Source organism: Epinephelus lanceolatus, chromosome 2 (genome assembly GCF_041903045.1).
Source record: "Epinephelus lanceolatus isolate andai-2023 chromosome 2, ASM4190304v1, whole genome shotgun sequence".
NCBI classification, from domain to species: domain Eukaryota; kingdom Metazoa; phylum Chordata; class Actinopteri; order Perciformes; family Serranidae; genus Epinephelus; species Epinephelus lanceolatus.
In genome coordinates, this window is record NC_135735.1 from 47,652,567 (window position 1) to 47,666,639 (window position 14,073).

At 41.2% G+C, this 14,073-nt stretch overlaps 1 protein-coding gene across 5 annotated transcripts in view; it reads right to left on the bottom strand.

Moving 5' to 3' along the window:
• shank2a (SH3 and multiple ankyrin repeat domains 2a) overlaps nucleotides 1-14,073 on the bottom strand; it is a 443,207-nt gene that overhangs the window by 59,732 nt on the left and 369,402 nt on the right. For all 5 annotated transcript variants that reach the window (XM_078162170.1, XM_078162166.1, XM_078162159.1 and 2 more), the window contains one exon: nucleotides 13,489-13,613. In XM_078162170.1, the coding sequence (XP_078018296.1) occupies nucleotides 13,489-13,613 (125 nt within the window). The remainder of the gene's footprint in view (nucleotides 1-13,488; nucleotides 13,614-14,073) is intronic.

The window sequence follows — 14,073 nt, forward strand, 5'->3', positions numbered from 1 at the left end:
CATCTACGGCCATTGCACGCACACGCACACACACACACACACACACACACACACACACACACACACACACGCACACAAGACATGCAAACACACATACAGGATATTACCTCTTTATGCATGTTATGTCCTGTGAGCACGACTGTAAGGCATTTACTACATAAACATGTCTCTCTCTCTCTGACCTGCACATACCTGCAGCTTTTTGACAACCACTCTCTTCTTCAAAGCTACACATCATTTTGTTCCTGTACCTAATATCTCCTCTAACTGCCTGCATTTGTCCCACTCATCGTTGAAGCTTTGCAACTAACAGCTGAGTTTAAAACATTAACAGTGAGCTGGGATACAAGAGTGTTATTAACTTTGGGGTGGCTACTGGAGCACATCTGTCTGGAGCAGTCCTGAATGGCCAATTATACAGTCCGATCCAGACTAACTGTTTAAAACACCAAAGTCACCAATACCACAACAAAACTATCTGATGAAGGTAGTGGTATCAGCTGTATGCATCTGATGAGCACAAACTGTACATTTCCTGTGAAAAGAGAGGCGTACTTTGAAAAGACACAACGTATGTAATAAGCTTAAGTTGACACGCCGTTCTGGTTTGTCATGAAAGTCTACTGACAAAACAGCGACATTTGACAAGTTGAGAATTAGAATTAGTGATGGGCAAAGCAGTTCTTTAGATGTTACTGAATCACTAGAATCAGTTCATTAAAAAGATTTGTTCAAAAGATTTGTTCACTGAGTCATTCAGTGCTTGGCGGGAGAAGCCCTGACTGTGTACTGCGTAGTCCGACTCAGTCTCTCTCCGTTGCTGCTGCTGCGTCTGCCCTGCACTGGTGAGTCTTATTACTGGCCAGCCTAACGTTTTAAGTTTGTTTATCTGGAAACTAAGTCTGCTAAAATAGTGGGGAGGTGTGTGATTGTGTTCATGTGGCTTGACTCCTGGCTACATTAGCCGTTAGCTTGGAGAAAACGGTCCCTATGAAAGTGTAGCGCTGAGAAGAAATTATTGGAATCACTCAGGGATCAGGGTTACATTGTTCACCGTGTGATTCGTTCACCGAGTGACTCGCCACACGGTAGGCAGTCCCTCCCTGCACCCTGGCTGCCTCGCGACTCACAAGTGATTCATCGTTCACACGGACCGAATCGGCAGTTCCATTCCCAGCCTGCACGCTTCGCTGCTGAGCCCAACTGAACTGAGAAATGAACGAATCAGTTCCAGAAGTGATTCAGTTCAGTATGTTCACTAAACAGATTTGTTCTTTTGCACGATTCGTTTGCGAACGACACAACACTAATTAGAATATGTTGAAATAGCCGATCATACAACCAGATGGATACAGTACATCAACGGGTGATATAGGGTTGTCGGTATCAATGCATGTCAACTGGTAAGAAATCTCTATAAATAGATATTAACGCCTGAATGCAGAATCTGTAGGCAGTGGGACAAAATTTTGTTACAGGAAGCGTAATGCTGTTATCATTAGTCATACTTCTACTGTTATTATACACATATCATTATTGTCACATATGTACACTATCAGATATTAATATATACTTGGTAACATATTGTACCACAACAGCCAGAATTATAATTATAATATTATTACTTTCATTAATGTTGTTGTAAGCCACTGTCATTACCATCTGTCCTGCATCTGTCTCTGTCTCTGTCTCTGTCTCTCTCTCTCTCTCTCTGTCTCATTGTGACACACGGATTACTGTTAATTTATTATGTTGATCTGTTCTGTACGACATCTATTGCACATCTGTCTGTCCTGGAAGAGGGATCCCTCCTCAGTTGCTCTTCCTGAGGTTTCTACTGTTTTTTTTCCCCCGTTAAAGGGTTTTTTTGGGGAGTTTTTCCTTATCTGCTGTGAGGGTCCAAAGGACAGAGAGATGTTGTATGCTGTAAAGCCCTGTGAAGCAAATTGTGATTTGTGATATTGGGCTTTATAAATAAAACTGATTGATTGATTGACTGATTGATTGATTGGTTCTGGTTTCCATTTGTTGTGCAAGTAGTATTGACCAATCATGTTCGAGTTGCATGCAGGTACTGTAAACGGTCAAAACAGGTGGAATGCATTGGCCACAACGCAATCTTGGAATCCGTCAGCTATGAATGAATTATTTGTCAATTTATCTGTTGTTGCCATGTGTAACAGTATAGTCAATATGCCAACAAATTGAGATATAGCAAGTATCATGATATGAATGTTTCATATCATATTAAAAATTATACTGGTATTATCAGTAATGAGATGATATGGTCCACCCGTATCTGCGATATTGTAACACGGTGATACCGCCTAAGCCTAGAAAATATCAATGCAAGCTGTGTAATAGATCTAACCTTTTCACAAGGTAATTTTGCATTTTTGACAGTACTGAGGACAGAATGAGAGAAGCATGATGGTGACAGTGGGTCTCTAGCTGGGCCAGTTCATGCTGGAGGTTGTCTGATCAGGAACTCCAGTGGAGCTGGGAATGAAAAGTGAAAGTGAAAGTGAAAATGATCCACCAAAGAGAAATACCAATTTTATCTGTGCGTTAAAACTCTCCTTCTGTGAGGAAAACTAAACTGGTTGTCACATCTATTTGGGATTTTATTTTTCTTATTCTCAGAAGGTTTTCCAACTTGTACTCTTGTTTCTCAGTAAGAAAATGGGCTTTGTCATCTGCACTTGGAGAAACAGGGAGGTGGGAGACTGCTTGCAACAACTGCACACACTCCTCATCAGATATAATTAGACAAGATGGCAAAAAGGGAGGAATGCAGTGGAACAAATGGGAACAAAATTATTTAGAAGACTAGAAGAAGAAGTAAGCTGCTTTAATCTGTATCTGTCAAAATAATCTTTCATCATGCTTTCACATATCAATTTAGGCTCCACACAGGGAGTTTGCTGCAGTATTTATAATTTAAACCTTATCTAAAACTGACAAAATAAACAGGCTAGAGCAGTTTTGATAGCTAAACTATTGTAAGTTTAAATAAAATGAAGGCCGTGCAACTTGCACAAACACATCGGGTAATGTGAACCAGGAAGGCAGAGAATATGAGCCACCGCGTCCTATGATGAACTCGGCCTTCGGCTTAATCAGCAGCGTTGAGATGATCCCAAAGGACACTGCGCAATTATGATGACCGACCACCTACCCTGGCCATGAGGCAGAACTCTGGCTGTGTGTGCTCTGCTATAGCACACACTTTACTGGCCGGGGAGAGGAATGTATCACCCCTGACCTCCCTGACTTTTGGCCTTTCAAGCACAGCAAACTGGTAATTATGATATCAGTAAGTCCATTTCCTCCTTCGTCATACACCACAGCAGACTTCCCTCAGTGACTCGTCTCATTTTCTCAAAGTCAACAAGTTGTATTGATATGAGGCGCAGACTGCTGAAGCATAGTGGTTATTGATAGAGACTACGACAAGCACCCACTTAAACACATTTAAGCAAATGATTTGAGTGCTTGTGTACAAGTGCACAAAAGGCATGTGTGCATCCTCATGCCAAGCTGTAAGAGGCAATGAAAGATTGATGCTTAGCCAAGCCCTAAATCATGCATGCAAATGGATATGTTCTGCTAATGTATGTATATCAGAAGGCAAACAGAGCACATATGCACGCTTGCAGACACAGACACAGATGTTTTAATGACACACCTCTGTGAACTTAAAACAATGGTTTAGGTACTGTAAAATAACTGGCAGGCTGATATAAAAAGATATCAGCATGCACTGTTAACACACAGCAATCCACTTTTATCAATACTTAGGTCACATCTTTTGTGAAAGTCAATGTTTTTTTACTGTTCTGTGTGCCTGTTAGTCTTTGCTCCTGTCCTTCAACCCAAGATCTGAAAATCAGTCACCTTCCACCACCTTTACTAATGTTCCACTTAAGAAAATACTTTGAGGGAGACAAGACACAGGGTTTCAAGCGTACTGCAGAGTGATGATATATCCAGCACAGTATATGTTTATTAGGGGTGTTACAAAACATGTATAGTATACATGTAACTGTTCAGTACGAGGCTTTTGGTTCAGTACACATTATTAAAAGACGCGTTGAACTATCCTGTTACATCAGGAAAAGAAAGTATACAGCTTTAACTGTTTTTAATTAATGTTCTCAGTTTGGGGAGGTGGGGGGTGGCAGCACTGTGTCGAGATTTGAGTTGATCAGAACAGATCGATGGATGAGAGGAGCAGCTGTTTGTGACTGAAAGCAAACTTTTACATGCAGTGCTATGAATGGTTAGTTTCAACTTCTGTGTGCCTGGCGTTCTGCTGCTCTGTCTGTTCTCAGAGCACGCTCTGCGCTGCCAGAGTGTGGAACTATAAATAACTGAACAGTATCAACAGCACTCCTAACTAATGGTCTAGCTCCAAAAACAAGAAAATCAGACATTTTAATTGTGGCAGGCCGCCACAAATAAATGAATATATGGAAAACTGTGATTAAGTTGCACTAGATGAAAGAAGGAGCAACACAAACACTACATGCTAACATTATCCCTGCAGGTTTTAGGCAGTCATTCCCAACTGATTTAGACAGGGCAAAAGACATCACTGAGTGTGTACATTTACAGCCGCGGATATGAGACCCTGCTGTGTAGCAGAAAATGTAGGTTTTACAATCATGCTTAAGGTTTTTGAGCCCCGTTACCATATTCCTTTACAAGCCCACTTCATCCAGACCATAATTCCTGCTTTGTACAACAACAAAAAAACAAAAAAAACAAAAGCCCAAATCAATGCTAGTTTTTATACATTTATGCATTTTCTGTGACTGCTTATTCTGTTAGGGGTCGCAAAGGAGCTGGAGCCTATCCCAGCTGACAATGGGCAGGGAGAGGCAAAAGGACATTTTTCTTTGATTTCAGAAATAGAATTTTTTCACTGTAAACCCCATGGCACAGTATTTTAATGTAAAGCCTACACAAATGCCCTGGACTTTCAAAATGACATAAAAACTTTACGTTCACTTAACACAAAAACTCATCCCTTGTGAGCTTGACATATTTTTTTTTTGGTTAAGTCAACAATTTTTGAGTTTTAAGTTAATTTGACTTACATTGATGCCCCGCCCCTAGCAAATTCGAATTTGCACTGCACGGGAATCTGGCCCCGACGAGCAGAGCCCGCTGAATCACGAATCGGAGCAATCAGATCAGTCTATCTGACAGAGGCGGGCTCTGGGCGGGCGTAACATGATGAGGAAAGCACTGTGCCATAGGAGTCAGAAAGTGAAAAGCCAAGATGGCAGCTGCCAAAGGACTGTGTCCATTCAATTTAGCTTTGGAAGAAATGCTAAGCCAACTACACTTGTGTTTTTCCATGAGAGAGGAACAGAAGACTGCCCTAGAAGCCTTCCAGGAAGGACTTTTTTGCTGTTTTGCCGATGGGATACGGCAAAAGCATAATATATCAGTTAGCCCCACTGTTCACATTCTCTGCCTGGACGTCCATTGAAGTGCATTACAGAAAGTTAACTTCTGGAGCTTAGCTTCACTTAATTTATCTGTAATCGCAGAGCTAACAAATGTTGGCAAACATTATGCTGAATGATTCAATGTAAATACTGTAGCACCAAACTAACGGAGAGACACTCTTGGTAAAGATGGTAAAAAGGCTGTTATCCTTTTCTCATATTCTGAGCCAAAAACCTTAACTTCAGTGGCACTTTATCTTGTTGTCTTTGATGGCGACGGCAGCGAGATGCGGTTCACAAGCGTACAACTGTGACCTGTAAATTTTGGCTTGTAATTTAAGCTTTTCATCAACCTTCTCAACAATAAAATGATGAATATCCATCCAATGCGTAGTTTAGGCCCTTTTAGTTACTTCTCAATGACATCTGATTGTTATGTCTCCAAAAATCATCTGTTGCCTCCTGCAAAATGCCGTGTACTGTGACACCTGCCATAGCGCCCGGTCACTGAATGTTGATAGGTTGTCCGAGTTAGTGGAGGGGGGCGTGGCTTAGCTATAGGTCAATTCAGTTATTCACCCATGCATCCTTGTTACAGTAATACGGCCATATTTTTATTTAGAACCACCGAACCACCTTATGTTAATAAAGCTTGTAAGTTGTAATTTTAGTCTACTTTTAAATCTAGAATTACTGCCTGCTTGTATGCCACCATGCACCAGTCAAGTCTCTCTTACAGTTACATCCATGACTGTGAAAACATGGATGCTTCACACACACCTTCCCCCCGGCAGCACAGAGGATCTATACAATCAGAACAGTTTCAAGGAGGACACCCAAGATTAGTGTCACCAATTCAGTATCTGACCAAATGTCTCCCCTTCTGTTCCTGAGATATGACGTTGAGTAATGGCCAGTTAAGTGTTTTCACAGTGACACCTTTGACCTTTTGGATATAAAATGTCAGCACTTCATTATTTTATCCTGTTACACATTTGTGTGAAATTTTGTCATAATTAGTGTATGAATTCTTGAGTTATGGCAAAAAACATGTTTTGTGAGGTCATACTGACCTTTGACCACCAAATTTTAATCAGTTTATTCTTCAGTCCAAATGGACCAAATGGAAATTTGAAGAAATTCTCTCCTCACATCCTTGAGACAGACAGAAGTACGGACAGATGGACAGACAACCCAAAACATAACGCCTCTGGCCAAAGCTATCGCCAGCGCAGAGGCATAAAGACATCCTAAACAGACTGGTCCCTGCCACAATGTTAATTGCTGGATATCTTGGTAAGAAACTTTTTTTCCATAATTTTTCATTATTTTGTCCCAAACTTGCGTTTCTGTCCCTTATTATTTATGATTTTCTTAAGTTTATCTGTGGCTCTAAAACACTCCCAAATCATGCAACTTTACTCATCTACAGCACATTTTTAAATATGTCTTCAATATGTGCAAATAGTAAATAGATTTACAGACAAAAGCGCAGGACACAGAGCATCACATTATTTCAGCAAAGCCTAAATCTAAATGACAACAGAACAATCCATTAGGAGCCCGGTGACAGGTGAGACAGCTGTGCAACGAGTTGTAAGTAATTGGCGCCGCTTCAGAATGAAACTGGATTGAGACAGGATGTGCTTTTTGGCAAATGTGTGTTGTGTCAGTTCCTTCATCAATTCATTGCATCTCTTCCTAGCATTGTAATAGAAAGAGCTGAGGAGTGGGGACAGAAATGTGATGAAGGCAGCAAGGATTGAGAAAATAAGGGCCTGGAAAGAGCCTGCACTGTCAACTATTCATCACCTTAAAGGGGTAGTTCACATTTTTTGAAGTGGGGTTGTATGATGTACTTAACAGTGTATCACGTACAGCAGATGGTGGCCTCCAGTTTGGAGAAGCAGGCTGGAGTATAGCTATAAAAGTTAAGCAATGTACTACTGTGGACAGGGCAGCAGCAAAATGTATAGTAGCCACCCAAAAACAAATCAAAATGAGTTCAAGTGTATGCTATATTTAGATTGTTTTCACTGCTTTACTGTGCCGTCAGACAGCCTTTTCTGATGGGGACCGATATCTGTGTGCTCTTCAAAGCCACCAGACTTCCTTGACAAAAAAGTAATTTTACCTCACAGGAGCTGCTGGTCTTCTCGATCGGTGTGCTATTGTGTGACTGTGGTGTATCCAAACATACCCTTTAAGGTAAACTTACAGTTTTTGTCACAGGAGTCTGGTGGCTTTGAAGAGAGCACAGACAACAGCCTCAGTTCCCCATCAGAAAGAGTTATCTGAAAGCAAGTGGTGAAATATTCTAAATATAGCATACACTTAGAGTGATATTGATTTTTTTTTATGTGGCTAAAATACATTTTGCTGCTGCCCCCACCGCGGCACTACATTGCTCAGCTTGATGAGACAGAGTCTTGATAATCCAGTCTCATCAAGCTGATGTTGCTAGCTATGTGTCCTGTATCCCTGAGGCATTAAAATTAGAAGGATGCAGTAAACTCATTGGGCTCTAGTTTCGCAGACCGGGCGCGGCGGTGTTGGGTGTGGCCAGGCGGATTTTGTAAGTTTGGCACACCGTGCGCCCTGGCGCAGCTACTCCTCTTTCCCACCTCCGTCCCTCCTACCGGCGCAAGTTGGAAAGAGGGAGGAGAGAAGGCGTGGAGTGGGTTTTACACACATCACACCAATCAAATGAGCCCCTCTCCTCGCCCTTAAATGCGCCGCGCGAAGGCGTAATGAGAGTTTACTCAATTCGCCATGGCGGAAGAGAGCAGCAGCGTCAGACAGCCAAACTCCTCCCAGGAGGAAACTTATGTTTTGGTTCAGGAGGTCTGCTCGCAGTGTCCGAATATACGGAACTGCGAGCAGACCTCCACGGGCTGATGATGCAAAGGTAGCCTGGGAGGAGGTCACCACAATTGTAAATCAATGTTGTGTTTCTCTCGTGCACGCTCTCTCTCTCTCTTTCTCTCTCGCAGTTTCACTCTGTTTCTTTTCTTTTGACTTTTCTAAGATGACAGATGCTGAATATATACTCCCTATCTGATGCTGTGGCTGTTTGTGGTTGGCTGAGAGGGATGTGAACTCATTAGTTTGCAGCTGTGTTAAACAAATCAGGTTGGGTTTCCATTACCTAGCCTTTGTGCTCCACTGTCTCTCAGAATAACTCATACCGCAGCGGTGCCTGGACAGTGTGACGTGTGTGGTTGTGCTGCTGCCGTGGTCCTGCCAGATGCCTCCGGCTGCTGCTGCTGCCATCATTAGTCATTAGTCATACTTCTACTGTTATTATACACATATGACTATTGTCACACAAGTATACTGTCAGATATTAATACATACTTTCAACATATTGTACCACAGTAGCCAGAACTATAACTATAATATTATTACTTTCATTAATGTTGTTGTAAGCTACTGTCATTACCTGCATCTCTCTCTCTCTCTCTCTCTCTCTCTCTCTCTCTCTCTGTCTCATTGTGTCACATGGATTACTGTTAATTTATTATGCTGATCTGTTCTGTACGACATCTATTGCACGTCTGTCCGTCCTGGAAGAGGGATCCCTCCTCAGTTGCTCTTCCTGAGGTTTCTACCGTTTTTTTTTCCCCGTTAAAGGGTTTTTTTTGGGGAGTTTTTCCTTATCCGCTGTGAGGGTCTTAAGGACAGTGGGATGTCGTATGCTGTAAAGCCCTGTGAGGCAAATTGTGATTTGTGATATTGGGCTTTATAAATAAAATTGAATTGAATTGAATTACGCGTGCCTAACATGCCAAACGTGCCAAACGGTGCCAATCCCCTTTGATCTGACATCAGATGTGACGGGACAGTCAATATAGAGATACATTTATATGCTGATTGCAGATAGTTGCATTGAATAGTGTTTTTTTGGGTATTTATTGCATCGTTAATGTGCCTGATATTCTGGAAACCTGCCTGTGAGGTTTTGGTGACGTGTGCGCACTGTCCGCCGGTCAGCCAAACCTCGGCTTACACTGGCTGCGTTCCACCTGCGCTGACAGTAGACCTGGTTTCAGATGGCGAGCTTTTAGCACACCTTCTGCAAAGCCTTTTGGCACGAAACTGTCACTGCGCCAAGCTGGATCTGTCGGCACCTCCCCCTGCTGCGCCGCCACACCCATCTCAGCGCACCTTGGTCTGCCAAACTACCAAACTGAGCGCGCCTCGGGTTGTGCTGCTTGAAACTAGCTCTGCGCGGGGTTCGCCACCCTGCGCCACCCTGCGCCACCTGCGCCGTGGCGGGAAACTAGAGCCCATTGTTTAATCAGTCAGTCTTTTTTCAGCATTGGCAGTATAAAAACAAAATCGGGGAGTGCCGCAAAATACAGCCTACCTAAGTTTGTTTATACAGAATGCGCCTTTTTCGGGGCAATGGGGGGCGTGAGCAAGTAACAAAACGTGTAGCTCAGCATGTGACGTAAACAGTGATGTGGGAGGGAAGCCGCAGCTAGCCAGTCCTTCGGCAATTCTCTCATAAATCGGCCCGTCCTTCACCGTCCCCGTCATCTGACGGTTAATGGCCTCTTCGTCTGCGAGGGCAAGGAGGTTTCTACTGTACTACAACAAATGGATCTCTCAACAAATATTTAGACTGAAAGTGCAGTATTAGATGAAAATAAAAAACACAGTGACTGAATTCAGTCAGTAATAGTGGTGATATTCTGCTCACACTCATTAAAGAATATGTGCTGTGGATGGCTAACTAGCTAGAGGCTGTGCAGCTGTAAATGTGTCAAACATTTTCAAGGCCCTTCGATGCATTTTGTAAACATGTTCATACTGCGATGCATCTGCAGCACTGACTTCAGACGGAAGCGGACTGATGAGACGATTAAAGGGGTCAACAGAAATTTGAGATAAAAACAAATGAGAGATAAGGATTGAGCGAGCTGAAGTCATACTGAGAGAGAGCTGCAGACACAGATACAGTTTGCTCTTCTCATTTGATGCTCCATTTAGCAGAAACACAAAATAAACCCATCCCCGGTACAGAGCTGCTTACAGACGCACAGTCGTTCTGGAGTCATACAGGAGAAAGAGTGCATGCTCAAAATAGACAATGTGCCTTTCCTCTGACTCTGTTATGTTTCTCAGCAGCTGTGATGTGATTTGTAATATGGGAGGGTACAACATCAAATTTCTTCCAATATGTAAGCAATGCATTTTGAAGTATTTCAGTGAGATGCCCTGCTCACATTAGTAAAACACACACTAGCACTAAAGATTATACCAAGTCATTTTGGAAAAAAAAAAAAAAAAACAACAACAAAAAAACAAAACAAATCCTCACTATGGGGGCATTTGGAAGATAACCCAAGACATTGAATGTTACAACTGCGGTGCTTACACAACGCAGTGTCATCTTCATTTGTTAGGCTACACAGAAATCTTAATAAACCCGTACAAAATCTGTCTTAATGGAATAGGGATAAGATTTTTTTTTCCAAGTATGAAGCAAAAAATATCTAATTTAGAGAGAAATAAAATGATTTAAAAACATGGATGCACTGATTTTGAAATTCTGAGCTGACAACGATGTTTAAAATAACAATTTAGCCGATAGCTGATATTGATGTCTTTATATTGTTGTTTATTTTATTTTTGTTGTCAATTATTCCCCTTTTTGTGCCAGGGACAAAAAGAAATCTACACTATAAAAAATATCTGAACTGTTTAATAGTTATTCACCCTTAATTACACTACCTTAAAAAAGGAAAAATCCAATCACACAAATTTATACAACCTTTGACATGAAAAACTTCTTTTAAAAAACTGCTTCATACATCGTAGTTCCCTCTCTAATGTCTACTTTATATTGCTATGAAAACATCAACACATTTCTACTTCAAACAGCTGTATATATTCAAGTTTCTCACCTAAACCTACATGTTACAAAATTACTCTGAACACATCATAAGAATGTCACAATTTGCCTACAGCTAATACTCATTTTTACTGAATATAGCTTGAAAGCATCATAATGCAACTCAATGCAGCCTCCATGAGCTGATAGTTTTGGGCAACATTCAAAGTTAACTAGTTGTACACAGTGAAGCATTATCAGGGAAATAATAGGCTGCATCCTCTGACATGACGATAGTGAGTTTAGTCTGGAGCCCTGCTTTTTAGCCTGCGCAAAATGGATGTGACACAACAAAAAAAAAAACATCGGCCACTGCAACTGGTAAATGTCATCTTATTTGCTGATAGGCCAATGGCAGTCAACAAGGAAAATATCGGTCGATACCCATGTTCAACTGATATATTGGTGCATTCCTAATTAAAAGCAAAACAACCTGAGAGCAAAACCTAACAGCTTCCAGAAAGTTGAAAAGTAAGTTCCCTTTTTATATCACTGAGTGCACATTCTAGACGAGCTGCTACATGACCCCTTTTCCTCGCATTACAACAATATGCCACCATTCATTTCTAGATGGACAACAAGCACACAGACTGACAAGTACCTGTGACACTTTCTGTACCTACACAAAGTCATCATGAACTTGAGTAAGAAGCTTCTCAAAGGCAAAATGTCTCCCTGCAGCCTCTTCAGCGCTGGCTGGAGTTAGCAACCAGGTAAATAAAAGTGGTTGACAGGCAATCCAGGGCTCCCCATCAACATGACGTGGCCTCAGTCAAATGAGCTTTACTGGAAAATCACAACTTTTACACAAGTTTTTTTTTTTTAATAACCTAATAATCAATACTTTCATGTTCAGATCAGGTGGGTAGTGTTCCTGTTCTGCATCTCACACCAGGCTGTTCATTAGGTCATACTGTGGACAGCTCCTGGTGCTGAAATGAAGTCTAATAAACTAAACAAGTGAATCAACAGATGAAAAGTGACACCACTTTATCTTAATTAAATAATACAGTACCTCTTTAATTCAAACTAATTTAATTCATCAGTGGTATTTAACCCCAACAGATTTGCATCTCACACACGCAAATGATGATTATGTTTTCTAACAAATGCAGCAGCCTGGACTAAACAAAGATTTCTTCTATAAAACTCATGTTCTCATCATCCACAGTCCACTGAAACCTAGCTTGTTGGGAGAACACATCAAACAGTCAAATATACTATACACTGCAATATCAAATCCCTTTGCATATACATTTGAGTGGAGTCTGTTTGGTATCACAATGCAATGTACAGGTAAGGACTTGCACTTGAGCTATGCCAAAAAGAATAAAATGAAAACCTTTTTTTTTTTTTTTAAAGCAGCAACAACATATTACTTGCAGATACATTTTAAGTAATAAAAACACAAAACAATGAAGTCAACGAACAGTAAGCTCAATTCATCCAGTGACAAAGACTGCAGTCTGCACACTTTGCTATGACATGTTTACTTCCATCTATAAGTAACTATCCCAAAGAGAAGTGGTAGGAGAAGCTGTTGCTTCAATTGCATCCAATGAATTATAGTACTTCTGACAATTTCACAGTAAAGGGATGCTAAACAGTTTTATTTAAAGGGAGATCTGGTTCATATGCATTTGAGTATTATGACAAAATCTTGTTTTCCCCAGTGTCTTCAACAAGCAATAAATCTCCTGAACTAAGCACAGACAACACACACTTTGCTGACTTATGCACACATTTGAATTCAAACTCAGCTCCAAGAGAACACAATATGTATTAGAACTAATATGATAACATAGCAAGTTACAGCTGCTGAACATCTTATGTTACCTCTGACTCCTTTACCCAGAATGACGTAGTGCAACATGAGCATAATAGTTGCATTACCAACATGCAAACAACCAGGAGTGCAAAGGTAGAATCCAACAACAATGACCTGAACCAGAAACCAAAGCCAACATGTTTTACCAGTGTTAATAAGCACAGGCAGTTTTCTTTCAATTCTTGCAAGAGCAAAAATCTCAGAGTCATCGTTTGCCTGACCATGCAGGACCAGGTTCTATCACTCATAATTACAGCTGCAGGTTCCGCAAAAATAGATATGAAAAATGGAACAGCTCTTACCTCGATGAGGAAGTCCCCCGTCCTGAGCCCCGCCTGCCATGCCACTCCTCCCTCATCCACAGACTCCAGGTACTGCAGGGCGGGGAAGGCAGGTGTGGGAGTAAACTCCTCAATGGGCGTATCCGCTGCACAGCAAGGAAGGGCAAAGGGTGGAAAGGGTTATAGGGAAAGCAAAATGAAGCACAGTAATACACACAAAACAAAATAATGAGTGAAAGATTTGACAATGAAACAATGCAAGGTCAGTTTAATTTTATAGGAACACATTTTGACTGGCTCAGGTGTAATCACTAACATTACTGATGACTGCATTCCATTTACCCCTAACACATGCAATCAGTGCAACTCATGTTAAGTCAAAATGTCTGCCGTTACAGCCTGTTGATATCAAGTTCTTCTCTATGTGTCAATGACCAAGACATAGCTTGAATATGTTTAACCTAGCTTAGCACAAAGGGTTGAAGCAGGGGGAAAGAAATGATTCATGGGGTTAGTGGATAATACTTATGATAAATAAGTTTTTCAGCATTAAAAATGTAGTGTGTTTCATTAACATGTGTTAGTCAGTTGACAACTTCTTCTAAC